The sequence below is a fragment of the Chiloscyllium punctatum genome, chromosome 20 (assembly GCF_047496795.1).
Source record: "Chiloscyllium punctatum isolate Juve2018m chromosome 20, sChiPun1.3, whole genome shotgun sequence".
Taxonomy (NCBI): Eukaryota; Metazoa; Chordata; class Chondrichthyes; order Orectolobiformes; family Hemiscylliidae; genus Chiloscyllium; species Chiloscyllium punctatum.
This window is the reverse complement of record NC_092758.1, coordinates 51,821,873-51,840,040: the sequence shown is the minus strand read 5'-3', so window position 1 is coordinate 51,840,040 and position 18,168 is coordinate 51,821,873. Positions and strand designations below refer to the sequence as shown.

General features: G+C 38.9%; 1 protein-coding gene across 1 annotated transcript; it reads left to right on the top strand.

The window, feature by feature from the left end:
* The first annotated feature begins 17 nt into the window (after window positions 1-17).
* LOC140492126 (ADP-ribosylation factor-like protein 9) lies at window positions 18-17,241 on the top strand. The gene is made up of 4 exons (XM_072590912.1): window positions 18-222; window positions 7,984-8,152; window positions 13,290-13,465; window positions 15,988-17,241. The coding sequence occupies exons 1-4, from the start codon at window positions 88-90 to the stop codon at window positions 16,165-16,167; spliced, it is 660 nt and encodes a 219-aa protein (XP_072447013.1). The 5' UTR covers window positions 18-87; the 3' UTR covers window positions 16,168-17,241.
* The last annotated feature ends 927 nt before the right edge of the window (window positions 17,242-18,168 follow it).

Genomic DNA, 18,168 nt, shown 5'->3' with positions numbered 1-18,168 from the left:
CATGACGTGTAAGCAATTAAGTGCTGACAGGATCCAGAGCGAGGGGACGTTCCTTACCACGGTAACTCAGCGATCAACCTGGGAGCAATGTCACACCTGCGGCATATTGGGGCTGCAATAGGGACCCTAGTTGCAATCTTGGGTAGCATTATGTTCATCTCGTGGAAGTATTTCAGCGGCAGCAGGCGGCATTCTGAGGAAGAGTACAGCTTTCTCCAAGAGGTAAAAAGAGAACTGGTTCGGTTCGTGTACTTATCTCGTGCGTAAGGAGGAAACAGGAACTGGCAGCTGTTGATATCAAATCCTATTAAGATTGAGATTTGTAGCATACATTTTTGCAGATTATGAGAACACTAAATGTTTATAACAAAGAGTAGCTCAAGGCAGACGTTATTCATTGAAGGAGATGGTCAAAGAATTAAACTGAAAGATGCTTTTGGAGTGTCCTATGAAAGAGGTGGGACAGACATTGTTCGCTGAGCGACCTCCTTCTCAGCCACTTCTCCGGTGGCATTAGCAGGGTCAGACAGAAACGGAGTTAAAGAATCTCCGGCTGTAATCCACTGAGGAATGATGAACTCCTTTGGAGGTGTAGGTTACATAAATGATCTTGTTTTGGTTTACCGAAATTCAGAATTAAAATTGTTTTAACTGCATTTGTTTTGAATGTATTTAAGTCGTGAGAGACGGCACTGCTGCTTCACAGCGCCAGGGACGCGGGTTAACTCCCACTCTCGAGTGACTGTGCAAACTGCACACTGATATTCTCCCCGATTTCCTCTCACAGTCCATAGATGTGCAGGTTGGGTAGATTTGGTCATGGTATATTGCCCATAGTGTCCAGGTATATGCAAGGTTAAAGGGTAGGGCGTGGGTCTGGGTGGGGTGCTCTTCGGAGGGTCGGTGTGGACTCAATGGGCCAAATGGTCTGCTACCACACCTATCGGGATTCTATGAAAGTTACAACAAATTAGCAGTATTGATTAAACAATGTTTGCAAATTAGAGTCAGTTAGGTGAATAAGCCAAAATTTGGCAAGTGAAGTTTAAGTTATCAATTTTGGTTGGAGGAGTGGGAAGACTTCTTATTATCTTTAAATGTAGAGAAATTTGAGAACGCTTCAGTTCCCAAGAATCTGGGTGTCCTTGTGCATGAGTTGCAGAAAATTAATGCACAGGTAAAGCACTTTAATAAGGAAGACAAATGGAATTTATTGTTAATGAAATAGAGTATAAAAGTGGAATTTGTTGCTGAACTCTCTACAAGGTATTAGTGATGCTGTACCTGAAGTATTGTACAATTTTGCTCCCTTCCTTGAGGAGGGATGATGTTGTATTAGGGGCAGTTCAATGGATGTTCACTGGATTGATTCCAGAGGTGAGGGATTTGTCTTATGAAGACAGAATGAGTAGTTGAGGCCTATACTCTCTGGAATTTGGAAGAATGAGAGAAGATCTAATTGAGTTACTTACAATGCTAAAGGGGATTGATAAAGTTGACGTAGAAAATATGTTTCTTCATTTGGGGCAATCTAGAATGAGAGTTCACAGTTGTGGGATAAAGAGTAGCAGATTTAAAACAGCTGAGGAGAAATTGTTTCTCTCAAAGGAGAATTTGCTACCTCAGAGTGGGGTGGATGCTGGCGCATTGAATAATTTTAAGGAGAAGAAAGACTTTATTTTAGTAATGGGTCCAAGGATTATGGAGAGGGGGACAGGAAATTGAAGTGCAAATTGAGAGGAGATCAGCCATAATCACATTAAATGTTGGAGCAGGCTCGGGGATGAGTTGCCTATTCCTGTTCCTAGTTCTTGTATTCTTATTATGTTTTAGTGTTTGACAACTACAGACTTCATTCAGTTTAGCTGGGTATATATGTTAATTGTTTATATTTATTTAAAATACCTATTCATTCCTGAATTAAAATTTCTTATTCTAGTAGTATTTTGTCTACAGAGGATGATGAAAATGCCAAAGTTAAATTATGAAATGAGTAAACGATCATTCTGTTTATTTACTTGTCTTGAAAAGAAAGTGTTCTGATAACGTGAGTGCAGTGGGTTGGCAATGTAGAACTAGGGAAGAAATTGCAATCTATAGTTGGAATGATTGGGCACTTAAAGAATATTGGGCTGATTAGAGAAAGCTAATATAGATTCGTAAAGGATCTGTTGTGCCTGATTTAATGTTTTGAGGAAATAATTGAAGTAGGCGATGGAGAATTTCAATGAAGATAGTTTAAATGTCGTCTGGAAAACTATTTTAGGAGAATTATGTGGTTTTGTGGCTCGTTAGTCTAGGGGTACGATTCTCGCTTTGGGTCTTCTACTATGTAGACTTGCGAGAGATCGTGGGTTCAAATCCCAGACGAGCCTGCATTTCTTTAAGAGGCGGCATGGTGGCTCGTGATTAGCACTGCTGCCTCATAGCGCTAGAGACCTAAGTTCGATTCTAGCCTTGGGCGACTGTCTGTGTGGAGTTTGCACATTCTCCCCGTGTCTGCATGGGTTTCCTCCGGGTGCTCCGGCTTCCTCCCACAGTCACAAAGATGTGCAGGTCAGGTGAATTGGCCGTGCTAAATTGCCCATAGTGTTAGGTGCATTAGTCAAAAGGAAATGGGTCTGGGTGGGTTACTCTTCAGAGGGTTGGTGTGGATTTGCTGGGCCGAAGGGCCTGTTTCCATACTGTTGGGGAATCTAATCAATTGTCCCACAGGCTAGTCAAGCAGCAGCCTGATACCTTTGTAAATACAGGTCATATTTTATTGTCAATATCCTATACTACTCCATCATAATTCCTGAGTATATTTCTGATCCCTGTCAGTTTAGAGCTATTATAGATAGTGACCACACAGTAGTTTAAAATCAGGAGGAAGTCTCCCTGGGAATCCTCAACAATGGTGAGGTTACTAGAGAATTGAAGACTTACAAATATTCCAACTTTGTTTTTTTAAAAAAAGGCTGGTCAATTTAACCTCAGTTTTGGGGAGGTTTTTAGAAATAAAAGTCTGGGAAAGCTATAGCTTTCTAGTTGATCCCCCATACCTGCTGGGAATACATTCCAAGACCAACCGTGGATTGGAGCGTACCCATTCATTTAAATGGGAAATCTACCTTCCTGGCAGCCTGCTAGTCCCTGGTTCTGGAAGGGTCCCTATAGTATGTTCAGGCCACTGGTAACTGAAACCGCGGATGTGAGGGTTGCCCTGTACTTTAGACCGGTCTAGATTAATTAAGGCAAACCAACACAAATTTGTTAAAGACCACCTTCCATCTCATACGACAATAGTTTGTGACATGGTGATCAACTCTGCATTGAAGGTTAATTGATGAAGTAACAGGATTTACAAGGGTAGTTACTTATCAATGGTGCATGTGGTCTTCAAAAAGACACTTAATAGACTTGCCAACAAAGTTAAACCAAGGAAGAAAAGGGAAATTGCTAGCAATTATGAAATTGGCTGTCAGCAAATAGTACGGCAGTGAATGATTATTTATTGGACTAGAGGGAAGTACATATTGGGGCTCAGTACACATTTTATTTTCTTAATTTCAGTCAATTACCTAGACTTGGGTGCAAAGGGAACAGGAAAATCGATGTTTTGAGTCAAAGCCCTTCATCAGGAATGGCGCTGGAAGTCTCTGGAATGGAGAGATTGCGGTGGGATGGGGGGAAGGTAGTTGAGAGTGTGATAGGTGGGTGAAGGTGGGGGTAAGGGTGATATGTCAGAAAAGAGGCTGGAGCGGATAGGTTGGAAGGAAGATTGTCAGATGGGACAGGTCATGAGGATGGTGCTGTGCTGGAAGGTTGGAACTGAGGTAAGGTGGGGGAAGGGGAAATGAGGAAACTGGTGAAATCCACATTGATGCCGTGGGGTTGAAGGGTCCCGAGGTGGAAGATGAAATGTTCTTCCTCCAGGCGTCGAGTGGTAAGGGAATGGCGCTGGAGGAGGCCCAGGACCTGCTTGTCCTTGGCAGAGAGGGAGTTGAAGTGTTTGGCCATGGGGTGATGGGGTTGATTGCGGGTGTCCCAGAAATGTTCTCTGAAGTGCTCTGCAAGTAGGCATCTTGTCTCCCCAATGTAGAGGAGACTGCATCGAGAACAACGGATACAGTAAATGACGTGCAGATGAAACTTTGGATGTGGAAAGCTCCTTTTGGGGCCTTGGATGGAGATGAGGGGGGAAGTGTGGGCACAGGTTTTGCAATTCCTGCAGGGTCAGGGGAAGATGCCAGGAGGGGGGGAGGGTGGGTTATTAGGGGGCGTGGACCTAATGAGGTAGTCATGGAGGGTATGGTCTTTATGGAAAGCAGATAGGGGTGGGGAGGGAAATATATCTGTGGTGGTGGGGTCCATTTGGAGGTGGCAGAAATGGCGGAGGATGATGTGATGTTTGCTGAGATTGTTGGGGTAGAAGGTGAGGACTGCGAGGAAGGTTACCTCCAGTTACAACGGGATCTTGATCAGATGGGCCAATGGGTTGAGAAGTGGCAGGTGGAGTGTAATTTACATAAATGTGAGTTGCTGCATTTTTGGGAAAGCAAATCTTAGCAGGACTTATATACTTAATGGAGAAAGTGAGGACTGCAGATGCTGGAGATCAGAGCTGAAAATGTGTTGCTGGAAAAGCACAGCAGGTCAGGCAGCATCCAAAGAACAGGAGAATCGACGTTTCGGGCATAAGCCCTTCTTCAGGAACGTCGATTCTCCTGTTCCTTGGATGCTGTCTGACCTGCTGTGCTTTTCCAGCAACACATTTTCAGCTTTTATATACTTAATGGTAAAGTCCTAAGGAGTGTTGCTGAACAAAGAGACCTTGGAGTGCAGGTTCATAGCTCCTTGAAAGTGGAGTTGCAGGTAGATAGGATAGTGAAGAAGGCGTTTAGTATGCTTTCCTTTATTGGTCAGAGTGTTGAGTACAGGTGTTGGGAGGTCATGTTGTGGCTGTACTGGACATTGGTTAGGCCACTGTTGAAACATTGTGTGCAATTCTGGTCCCCTTCCTATCAGAAAGATGTTGTGAAACTTGAAAGGGTTCAGAAAAGATTTCCAAGGATGTTGCCAGGGTTCGAGGATTTCAGCTGTAGGGAGAGGCTGAACAGGCTGGGTCTGTTTTCCCTGGAGCATCGGCAGCTGAGGGGTGAACTCCATAGAAGTTTATAAAATCATGAGGGGCATGGATAGGATAAATAGACAAAGTCTTTTCCCTGGGGTGTGGGAGTCCAGAACAAGAGGTGAGAGGGGAAAGATATAAAAGAGACCTAAGGGGCAACCTTTTCATGCAGAGGATGGTGTGTGTATGGAATGAGCTGCCAGAGGAAGTGGTGGAGGCTGGTACAATTGCAGCATTTAAAGGCATCTGGATGGGTATATGAATCGGAAGGGTTTTGAGGGATATGGGCTGGATAGTGGCAGGTGGCGCTAGATTGGTTTGGGCTATCTAGTCTGCATGGACAAGTTGGACCAAAGGGTCTGTTTCTGTGCTGTACATCACTATGACTCTATGACAGTGGGGCACTGTTCTTGTTGCAGTTGCGGGGTGGGGTTCAAGGTCGGAGGTGCGGGACGTGGATGAGATGTGCTGGAGGGCATCGTCAACCATGTGGGTGGGGACGTTGTGGTCTTTAAAGAAGGAGGCCATCTGGTGTGGTCTGTGGTGGAACTGGTCCTTCTGGGAGCAGATGCGATGGATGTGACTTAATTGGGAAAAATGGATAGCATTTTTGTGGGAGGAGGTGTATTTCAGGTAGCTGTGGGTGTTGGTGGGTTTGTAGAAAATGCCAGTGTTGAGTCGGTCACCGTTGATGGAGAAGGAGGTCCAGGAAAGTGAGAGAGGTGTCAAAGATGGTCCACATGAATTTAAGGTCAAGGTGGAGTGTGTTGGTGAAGTTGATGAACTGTTCAGCCTCCTCATGGGAGCACAAGGTGGCGCCGATGCAGTCATCTCTTTCTCCACTCCCCTCTCCCATTTATCTCTCTACATACGAGGCTGCCAGCCTCATTCCTGATGGAAGGCTTTTGCCTGAAACATCGATTTTCCTGCTCCTCAGATGCTGCCTGACTTGCTGTGCTTTTCCAGTACCACACTAATCTTGATTCAGATCTCCAGCACCTGCTGTACTCACTTTCACCTTGAATGCAAAAGGGTACAATTTCAAAATTTGCGGATGAATCAAAACTTGGAAGTATTGTGAACTGTGTGGAGGACAGTGACAAAATTTAAGTGGTAATAGACTGATGGAATGGGTGGACATGTGGCAGTTGAAATTTAATACGGAGAAGTGTAAAGTGGCATATTTTGTTTGGAAGAATGGAATTATATACAATAAAGAGTCCAATTTTTAAAGGGGCTTCAGGAACAGCTTTTGAGATACATGTACACATTGTTGAAGGGGACAGGGCAGATTGATAAAGTGGCTAAAAAGACATGGGGAAACTGTTTCAGACATAGAGGGATAGAGTACAAAAGTAAGGAGAGAAGAGAAGCTTGAGAGGAGATTCAACAGAATAATGCTCAAAGTCATGAAGGATCTAAGCAGAAAAATTGTTCACACTGGCAGGAAGATCAAGAAGCAAATGACATTAATTTTAAGATGAATGGTTATTTTGTCAATGAACACAAGAGAGAAAAAGTATTTCCACAGCATACTAGTTCTGGAATGCAAAGTTTGAGAGAGTAATGGAGGCTGTTTTAATCATGGCTTTCAAAAGGCAACTAGATAAGCAGCCAACTGGAAGAAATTCGAAGTTGGTCTAGCTGAATTGCTCTTGTAGAGAGCTGGAATAGACACAATAGGCTAAATGGGTAAAAATAATGACTGCAGATGCTGGAAACTGGAGTCTATATTAGAATGGTGCTGGAAAAGCACAGCATTTCAGGCAGCATCCGAGGATCAGTAAAATCTATGTTTTGGGCAAAAGCTCTTCATCAGGAGTACAACTTGAAGGGCTTTTGCCCGAAAAGTCAATTTTACTGCTCTTTGAATGTTGCCTGAACTGCTGTGCTTTTCCAGCACCATTCTAATCTAGACAATAGGCTAAATGGTCACCTTTGTACTTTCATCATTTTTAATTCTATAAATTGAAAGTAATCAGGGAAAATCTGTGGCCTAGTTCAGCATGAAGGAACACAGTTTTGAACTGAACCACCAGAGCAGTTTTCGGAGCTCAAACTCAATTGTCTGTCTTTGTTTTAAATATTCATGTCTATCTTTCAACTCCACAGCTCCCAGCACATTTACTTGCTTTCAGGAAAATTTTCTTTCAATTGTAATTTCACTTCCTTTCTCACATTTCTTTCTTTTTTCCTTTGATTTTGCTTAAATGCAGGTGGAAAATATCCTCAGCAATAAATTGATTATAGAGAAGCTGAGGAGAAAAGTTGAAAGACTTACAACCTATCTCATTATTTTAAAACAGATTTATTTTTCTTTTCATACTTTGGAACCTTTCTCTTTAAAATTTTAAAATTTCTTTATTGTTTTCCTTTTTATAAATGGAGGGGAAGGCATGGATTCAAACACAATATAACTTGTAGTGGAAGAAAAGCAAACAATGGCATTAGGTATTTTTTTTCTTTCTGTGCCGTGCAGGATAGAACTGTGGCACAAATCCTGTGCAATGTTTGCTGTATTTATTGGCTTAATCTGTTGTGTGGCTGAACAGAGACTTTTATACAATCTCTACATTGTTGGATACAAAATAATCCATAACATGTCTCAGCATCTAGTGTTAATTATCTCTAAGGGAATGGTAAGTTTAAGTAATGAAAGTGGGATAAATTTAAAGCATTTCACAGTAGGTATGTTAAGGTTTGCATTTCTAAAGTATATTTATGATGGAAGAACCAATTTCTAAAGCATCATCTCTCCTCTAAGCTCTGTCCCCAAGTTACTTAGCTAGTTTTTATGCACTACATCTTGTGGTTTAATAGATTTGCCTTGTTTTTACTTGATTGCAAAGGCTGTTTTGTTTTTCAAACAGAGTCAGCCCAGAGAAAAGCAGATTCTGGTTCTTGGTTTAGATGGTGCTGGGAAATCCAGCATTCTCAACTGTTTGGCTACTCACACAGTGAAGCATAGTACATCACCCACCCAAGGCTTTAATGCAGTCTGCATTCATACAGAAGGTTGTAAATTGAACTTCCTTGAGAGTGAGTATAATATTTTTCATTCAGCACTGTAACAGGCTGTATGATCAAGAAGAGTTGTCTTTTTTAAAAATAGCTTTTTTTAGGACATATTTCTTTGTCTAAGCTTTTGTTCACCTGACCTGATGTCTTCTATGTAATGTACTGTATGTTATTTTTACTTTGTTTTACAATGCTCCAAGAAGTGTCTTGGAATAATTTATTATTTTAAAGGTGCAATACAAGTACAAATTGTTGTCATCTACTGGAAAAGTTATGGGATTGAAATGGATTGAGTTTTAACAATCCTGCCAGGTGAAATTGATAATAAGATGCAAAATATAATTGAGGAGTCAAGTTGAAAGGTTACATCACATCATTCAGCGAAGAGCTAAAATACCAGTGATTGGTGAAGCCAAAATGTGTTTTTACAAGTCTAAGTTGTAGGAAGGTAAACAGTGTACAACTTTGCTTTTTCTGATAAATGGTACATTTAATTAATTTCAACATTGATGTTAAAGAGCAGGAAAAATTGGCAAAATGGAAATTTTTAGTTTGGAAGGAACAGTTAACCTTGTACATAATGATATTCATTATTTAAGATAGCCAAATAAATGTTTGACAGAAAGATTAGAGGTTTAAAAAAAAATTACATTTCAGATGACCAGGTCTTTCCATACATGCTTGAGAATTCTGAAAGAGTTTTCTAAGATATTGGAGCATAGTTCAAGCCCTGAACAAAAAAAGTACTTGGCACAAAGAAGGAAAAACAGCTTCTTGGAGAAAACTGTGAAGATACGGCAGTGTTTTTGAGATCAGAATTGATTGCAAGGTTACCTCCTCCAGAGGTACACAATAACTTATCTAAACGGGTTGACTAGAAAATATCCAAGAATGCGACAAATGAAAAGGTAGTGGTGGAACTTCAAAAGTACTGATGCTAGTAAGACAAGTGAGAGAGGTAAGAAACTAAATTTCTGAAGAGCTGAAGGAGAACTTTCTTCCATTAAGCAGAACAGGACTCCAAATATAGTGATTTGGGTATTGAGGGATAAATGGCTGTTTTACATACACTGAATGTATGGTCAATGAACGAAGCTGCTGAATGCAACATTGAATTCTTCGGAAAAGTGTTGAAGGCATTATCAATTTGTAAAGTTATTAATAATGAAAAGGGATAAGTTCATTGAGAACCATTTGAGTTAATGAAAAAGAAAATGAAATACCACAATGCATTTGAACAAAAAAATGTCAGTGTCAAGAAGAGTTCTGTTTCTGATCTCTAGCATCTGCAGTGCCTTTTTTAAAATTTAGAATGTTGTTGGAGATCGTATGTGATAAGTTATTTTGAGGTGCGCAGTGTCAAACATTGGCAGAGGCTTTGGAGATATCTAAAACTAAACAATTATTCACTAAAATATTTGTGAGGGGGATAATTTAGGTTACAACATCACCTGAGAGATTTAGCTTGCTTGATTGATGTAGAAGTTATCGGGTAATTTATTTGCTGTTGATAGGCTGCGTTTGTGGTCAGTGTCACCACCGTGTGAAGTCAACCTTGTGCATGTTCAAAATAGATACTATTTTGACTCAATACTTGTTTATTTTTTATTACATTTCTGCAAAGTTTGTTTGAATATTTTCAATGGTAAAGATGCTTTAAAAATTTCTGACACGTGCATCACTAAGATTCCTAATCTCTGTTGTAAATCTGTTTTTAAAAAAGTGATGAAAAGTAGGGAATTGTGTTCATGTCAGTGATTATTTGTGAATAGTTTTTTGCTGTTTTGTGCAAGGCAATTTTCTGATTTCTTATTGTTTAAAGCACCTCTTTTGTTTTGACTAGGTAATCTGCAGATAGACACCTTGTCCTTCTTTCTCACTAAGATTAGCTGAATTAGTTGAATCTTCTGAATTTAAAAAAAAACTTACACAGGCAGAAAACAGGAAAATAGAACATAATTGTAACTGCACATATATATATATATGGATTGTGATAGCATATTTGGAATATACACATCTTAATTATCGATGTCAGCCCATGAAGATGCAGGACTCCTACTGATCTGACATCTGGAAGAAATAAATATTAATATAAATACTGAAAAGACATTGGAGAAATAGAATCACAAGTGTAACGACTTTAGCCTTTTTAAAAAAATGCAGGTATTTGACTGGTATAACATATAGTCATGCAATTATATATTTTTAACCATAGTATACAAACTACAGATAATTCTTCTAAAACATGATTGCATTCTTGTGCAACCCTGCATTATAGAAAAATTGCGCTTTAGAAACAGCACTTAGTGTTGGTGACGTAATCACATTACAGCCAACACACGTTTTAAAAGTTTGCACTTTAGAAAGTTTCCCCAATTTGTCAATCGCATTACAGTGAACTTGCATGAACGAAACGTGTGTTATAACAGAATGACCTGTACGGTGTATGTAACCCATCAATAGAGATTTACACAATCTTATTATTGTGTTGATCTTTCTGGTGGCACTATAACTGTCAGTTTCCAAAAGCAGATGGGTTTGTGTGCTTTTCTTTCATGCAACTGTTGAGCTATATGGAGGGTACTGTTGGTATCATGTAAATCTTTATGGTTCAATCAAAAAGTGAGGGTCAGTTTGCCATATAATACAAATCCACATTTATAGGACGGATTTATAAGAGGAATGTCACAGCACTGGAGAGGGTGCAGAGAGATTTACAAGGATTGTTGCCTGGGCTGGAGTGTTTCAGGTTGAAGAGAGATTGGACAGACTGAGCTTGTTTCCCTTTAGAGCAGAGAGAAATTGAGAAGTATAAAATTGAGGGACATGGGGTAGGCAGGAAGAAACTTTTTCCTTTGATGGAGGGATCAATGACGGGGGGGCATAGATTTGAGATAGGGCTAGAAGTTTTAAAGGAGATGTGAGGAAAAACCTTTTCATTCAGAGGGTGGTGGGAATCTGGAACCAACTGCTTGTAATTGTGGTAGATGCAGAAACACTTTTTTAATGTTTAAGAAATATTTAGATATGCACCTGTGTTGCCAAGGGCTTTTACCCGAAATGTCGATTTCGCTGCTCGTTGGATGCTGCCTGAACTGCTGTGCTCTTCCAGCACCACTAATCCAATATAGGGCTAAAGATCAAATGCTAGAAAATGGGATTAGAATGGCATTTTTCTGTGCTGTAAAATTTGATGACTCTAATATGTGCTATCAGTATTGAATGAGGATAGAGAGGGCAGCTTTGACTTGAATAAAAGATATGGGATTGTTTGAGGAGTGAACAGATAGCTGATCCCCTTCAAGTAAACTGTAGTTAGCTTTGTGTCAAAATAAGAATTTCTGATTTGTAATTTCAATTAACCTACATAGGCAAAATAAACTTTCAGTCTGTATTTTTACACAACTGTCCACTGTCTCTTTGGCAGATATTGTCATTGCAAGTAACTGAGCCATCATGTCAAATTCGAAGCATCATTTTGAAAAAAACATCTCTTGATGCCTTTGCTTATGTTTAGAAATGAACTGTCAAAGTTGATTAATGTGATCCATGTGAAATATTCATGTATTCATAGACCTAAGAAATATCCAAATTTAATCTCTTGAATAGTTTAAACCATAATGGGAAGCATTTGAAAGGGAGACTGTTAACATCTGGCTGTAAGGGGTGTGGGTTCTGTTGAATTCTTAAGTTTCTGTTCTTCAAAAGATAGCTGTGATGTAAAACATTTATAATGCAGTAAATCAAAATCTGGATTACCCCTACTAATTTCAATATAGATAAACATACTTTATAAAATGGTCATTCACATCAATTATATTTATGAAAATTTGTTGTATATGGGTTCTGTTGCATTTGAAGGCTTACATTACATATATTGACAAACAACCAGCTTAGCTAGATTTGTCTTGATCATGTTAAACTCTCACTTCAGACCTCAGTATCATTTTTCAAAATTGGCCATTACTGTAGGACCATCCTGAATGACAAACATAGGGGCTCCATTATTCTACCATTCTCTATTTATTCAATAGTATATTAACCTCCAGTGAGTGCTAGGAGATCATGGATTTCTTTGCAACAAAAACTGGGATGAACTATTCAGCTGTCTTTAGGTGAAAGTTTTCCAGTAAATATCGGCAAGATTGAGGATTCACAGCCTGATGCCCTCAGCAATAATTCCATTATCATCCCGGTCAATGTGTCAGGATGAAATGAGCTTCGATCCAGAGTTTCGGATTCGTGCATTATTGCAGGCTCAGTTATTCCATTGCTCTCCTGGTTAGCCTTGCAGTTTCCATAAATTTCAGTTAATCCAAAATTTGACAGGCTATATCTTGGCGCAAACTGATATACCTTGACTTGTAATGCCCTAACACGCCTGAATGCAATGTGATGTAAAGTGTATGATTTATCTATATTTTTAATATAGGATTTGAATTAGTGGATTTTCTATGTATCTGAAGGGGTATAATGATTAGCTTTTAAGTATTTCTGTAGCCAATTGTGATTAACAGTACTCTCCAGGAGGTTTCTCTCTTGAATAATTAGGGGAGAGTTTAAAGAGTTTAACAGCAAACAAAGTAAACAGTTTTACATTAGGTTCAATTTACAAGGTTGGAGATCTGTTTGTTTATTCTCTAGAAAAAAAAAACTTTTTCTGTTTCAGTCTGGGCAGATTTGCAGGAGTCTTTGCTAAAGCTGGATTTAAAACATTTGCTCCTGGGAAAGGAAGGTAGTTTAAGACTTTTGAGAAAAAGGTTTCCTCATCGTAAGGAGCTTAGTTTAAAAGTTCCAGACCAGAAGTGTTTGGTTAAAATCCGAAGGGTTTATGTGAAGTTGAGAAAGTCTACATTAAATGCATAAAGACTGCAGAAAGAGCCTATCAGGTTCTCAAGATGGGGCATTGAAGTCGCAGTTAAATTAAGCACTATTGATGTGAAAGAGAAGGGAATTCTCTCCAGTGTGATTACTATACAGGAGGATTTTAATAATTAATGGGCTTACATTTTACCATATTTGAAAACCTTTAAATTTGAATTACATAGTTTGGCTTATTATATTTTATCTTCATTTTCCTTTGCTTAAAAACTTCTGTTTTATTGTTAAATCTAAAACTGCAGCATTTAATTCTTGAAGATCCATTTTTATTTTGTAGTTGGTGGTAGCTGCAACTTGCGCTCATACTGGAATCTATATCTGAACAAAGCACACATGTTGATTTATGTGGTGGATTCTGCAGACCAAGAACGTTTACCTCTTGCTGGACAGGAGCTGCATCGGCTGCTCAAAGAAGATCTATTGCTGCCACTAGTGTTATTAGCAAATAAACAGGTAATCTGTGTTTGAGATCTTCTATTGTGCGGGTGGAAGGATAGGGGAAATTAGAATGGACTATTGAGCAGCATGCTTCCTTGTCTCACTCACTAGAAGTAATTAATCTCAAGGGTCTATGAAATGAAAATGTATGATACACAGCATATCGGCTGAGAATCTCTTCAACTTTCCAAATTTGTGGCTGATACTGTCTCGATGTAAAAGGCAGTCACTCTCTCATGGCTCTCTCTCATGAGAATGTATTTTAGCAAATACATCAAGGAGCTTTGGTAAAACTGAAGTCGCTGGGAATCAAAGGAAACTTTCTATTGATTGAAACTATACTTGCCACAAGGAAGATGGTAGTGGTTATTGAAATCTTAATCCAGACAGTGCAGGAGTTCCGCAGGGTAATGCTCAAGGACAAACATCTTCTGCTGTTTCATCAATGATGTTCCCTCTATCATGAAGTCTAACTGATGATTAAAGATTGTGTAGCACTATTTGCAACTCTGATACTGAAGCAGTCCATGTTCAAATGCAGCAAAACATGAACACCATCTAAATTTGGACTGATAATTGGCATTACCACACAAATGCTAGGCAATAACCATCTCCAATAAGAGAAAAATATAACCATTTCTTTTAGACAGTAAGTAGTGTACCATCACCGATTCTCTAATGTCAATATTCTGGAGGTTACCATTGATCAGAAATTGAACTGGACTGAACATGTAAACATTCTGGCTTCCAGAACAGGTCTGAGAGTTCTAATGCAAGAATATCTCCTCCTGGCTCCCTGAACCCATCCATCCGTGTATGAGGCACAAATCTGGAGTATCATGAAATACTTCCCATTTTTCTGATGAAGTGCAGCTCCAAAAACATTCAAAGAAAGTTCACACCATCCAGGACAAAGCAACCTGTTCAACCTGCACCCATCTATCAACTTAACCCAAGAACAGTTGTAGGCCACTCAGTCTGTCTTTTAGTTAGATCTTGGCCAGAAGACCATTAGACACAGGAGCAGAAATTAGGCCACTCGGCCCATCGAGTCTGCTCTGCCATTCAATCATTCTGATAAGATATTTCAGCCCCATTCTCTGCTTTCTCCCTGTAACCTTTGATCCCCTTGACAATCAAGAACTTTTATCTCTGTTTTAAATATATCCAATGATCTGGCAATGAATTCCACAGATTAACCACTCTCTGGCTGAAGAAGTTTCTCCTTCCCTACATTCTAAAGGGTCTTCACTTTACTCTAAGGCTGTGTCCTTCGGTCTGCATCTCTTCTGCCTCATTGACTCTGAGTAGATCAATATTCAAAACGTATTGCAGGAAGTTACCAAGGTTCCTTCAATAACACCTTTCAAACCTCAGATTGCTAAGCAGTTAGAAGTACAGGTGCAGCAGAAGCATGGAAACACCTCTATCTGTTGTTCCCTTTCAAGCTATGTATCATCCTAACTAGCTTTCCTCCCTTTTACCACAATATTTCCTTGAGGTATGCCCTAGAATTTCATCCTTGGTCTTATCCTCTTCCTGATCTACACGTTGCCTCCTGTTACCCCACTTATAGCACAAGGCTCAGTTTCCACTTGTTTACAAATTTTACCCAATTTCCCCCATGGCTCTAAATTCTTGTTGTCTCCATGCGATTTAACTGACACCCAATTTTGAAGAGCCTTCATTTCCTCTATCTAAACATTAGGAAGACTTAGACCTTCTACTTGATCTTCTGGTTCAGGCTCCATACTGTCATTACTGCATTATATCCCTCGCCCAGTCATTACCACATACAGAACTGGTCAGCTTACAAACTTGATGATCTTTCCAACACTGAAGATAGCTTTCCATCCCAAATCTTCTTCATTACAAAGACTACCTACTTCAAATTCTGTTATTGCTTATGTTCTTCTGCCTTCCACTGAAACTCTCATTTATAATCTTAATACTTCCAGAATCAGTCATTCCAATGTATTCTGGTTAGCTCCTATAAACTATATCTCACCCAAAAATACTTGCCTGTATTCTATCCTGCATTATCCCAAATGGTTTCTTTGGTAAAACTGTTCATGTAAATTTTTAAACAAGTGGTCTCAGCACCAGTCCTTGAAAAGGATACGTGACACAGTTACGTGAAAGGTGGGAGGAAACACCATTAACCATAATGTCTCAACTGAAATAACTACATTTTCTCCCTTCTCACTTTTCTTAGCCAGTTCATTACTCACCTGACTGTACATATTCTGAATGTAGTCATAACATAGGCTGTGTGGAAATTCCATTGTATTACATTGACAGCATTATCATTATTTATGTTCTATTGTTGGAGTTCAAGAAGGTTGGTCCTAGGTGACCCGTTATGGAATCTTGCTGATTATTCTATTATAACCAGTTTAGTGTTTTTAATTAGCATTTATTACATTTGACTAATTCCACATTTCTACTTAACACTGAAGACTTGCTGTATTCATCAACTACTTCAGTAAAAAGCTTTGTAACCATTATTTCAATCCCTGTACCAATGTTCTTCATAGGACCTTGATGGAGCTCTTTCTATTTCTGGTCTTCATAGAAAACTTCTACTCCATGACCTGAATTATGAACAAAAACTTTTCCTCATGGCAACTAATGTCACCGAGGATGGAACACAGGTCCCTAAAAATATCCACGATGTTAAGGAACTCATCATTCAATTGATTTCACAGAAAAGGTGAACAAACATCAACTAACATTTCTAAGGGCCGTTGGAAATTTACTTACTAAATAACACTTAATTAATTTATTTTTTTTCATAATTTATTCAGCTAAATTGGCAGAGAAGAAAGTAATGATATTTACCAGAAAGGATATTAGTATACATATTTAACTTTTTCAGTTCTTAGGTGTGACTACCTTATGTGGTAACACCGGAGTTTCATCGTTCTTGAGTGTGAGGTTATATTTTTGACAATTATAATGTAAAGACTTATTTGGTGAAATTAATCTCCAATGTTCAACCTACGTTCATTATATTAGTTATATGGAAAATTGAACAGTATGCTTTCCTTAACTTTAAAAATGAAAATCATTGTTAATTGAGGGACTTTATGACAACCTAAAAGTGTTAAAACCATGGCTTTTTAAAAGAAAGTTGGAAAATACACATCATTTGACAAAATATTTCATTTTTTTTAAGCCAATCTTTCTCCATGTCTTAACCCTGCCATTGATGCCCAATATTTTGTTTTCTAATTTAGGGTCAGAATTCACATTTAGTTCCTCAGTGTTTATTGTATTATTACCAGACTGTTAAAAGTATTTTATAACAATGCATGTTGCATGTCTGATAATCAAATGTGTAGTCAATTTTTGTGGAACTGCCAGGTGACAGTAATTTAAATGAAAAACATGTTTTTATAAACTTGTGAACAAAATTTGCATTATTCATAATAGAAAATGTTTACCATAAGTTGACAAATTGTTTACTTTCATAGAATAAAATTTTCCAATTGAGAGTGCCACAAGTACAAAAAAAAAGTTTGCTCATAAGTTATTTGTAATTAATGACTTTCTCGGAATTTTGATTTTTAATATGCACGTTACATATAGTGATAGAATGGAATGTTATGTATCTGGTTTCTATTTAAATGAACTGACATTGACAATTTCACAAGATGCTGGCAAACTGATTTGGTTCTAAAGTACAAAAATACTGACCATAAAGTAAGTATCCCAATTAAATTATCCCTACATCAAGTCCTTTGAATGTTAACCTTATTGACACAGGATATTTATTCTCATTCATTCACCCTAAGAATAATGTAATTATTTTCTCATTTATTTCACATGAAAAGATTAAGAATTGTTTTTATGACAGATGTGATACCTTTAAGTGATTTAAAGTTTGAGTGAAGTTCTAGTAAAGTGAAGAGTTCTTGATAAGGCTTCATGTAGTTACAACTAAAGTTCAATCATCTAATTTCAAGGTTTATTACCTTGGCTACCTGGATGACTTGAAGCCAGTTGAAAGGGTTTTTGTGGAACCCTAGCTATAAAACAGCTTCTAGCTTGGATAGAGGATTTGCTAACTAAGATAGATCATCAGGATAAATGGGTCTTTTTTCCAGTTGGCAAGAAGTGATTAGATTCCCTACAGTGTGGAAACAGGCCCTTCGGCTCAACAAGTCCATACCGACCCTCCGAAGAGCAACCCACCCAGACCCATTTACCCCTGACTAATTCACCTAACACTATGGGCAATTAGCATGGCCAGTTCACCTAACCTGCACATCTTTGGACTGTGGGAGGAAACCCACACAGACCACTGCCTGAGGTGGGAATTGAACCTGGGTCCCTGGCACTGTGAGGCAGCAGTGCTAACCACTGAGCCACAGTGCTGCAGGTTGCCACAAGTTTTGGATCTCAGGCCCCAACTATTTACAATCTCTACTAAATGACTTTAATTCCAAGATAGAGACCTTGGAGTGCAGGTTCATAGCTCCTTGAAAGTGGAGTTGCAGGTGGATAGGATAGTGAAGGTGGCATTTGGTATGCTTTCCTTTATTGATCAGAGTATTGAGTACAGGACGTTGGTGAGGCCACTGTTGGAATATTGCATGCAATTCTGGTCTCCTTCCTATCGGAAAGATGTTGTGAAACTTGAAAGGGTTCAGAAAAGATTTACAAGGATGTTGCCAGGGTTGGAGGATCTGAGCTTATAGGGAGAGGCCTGAACA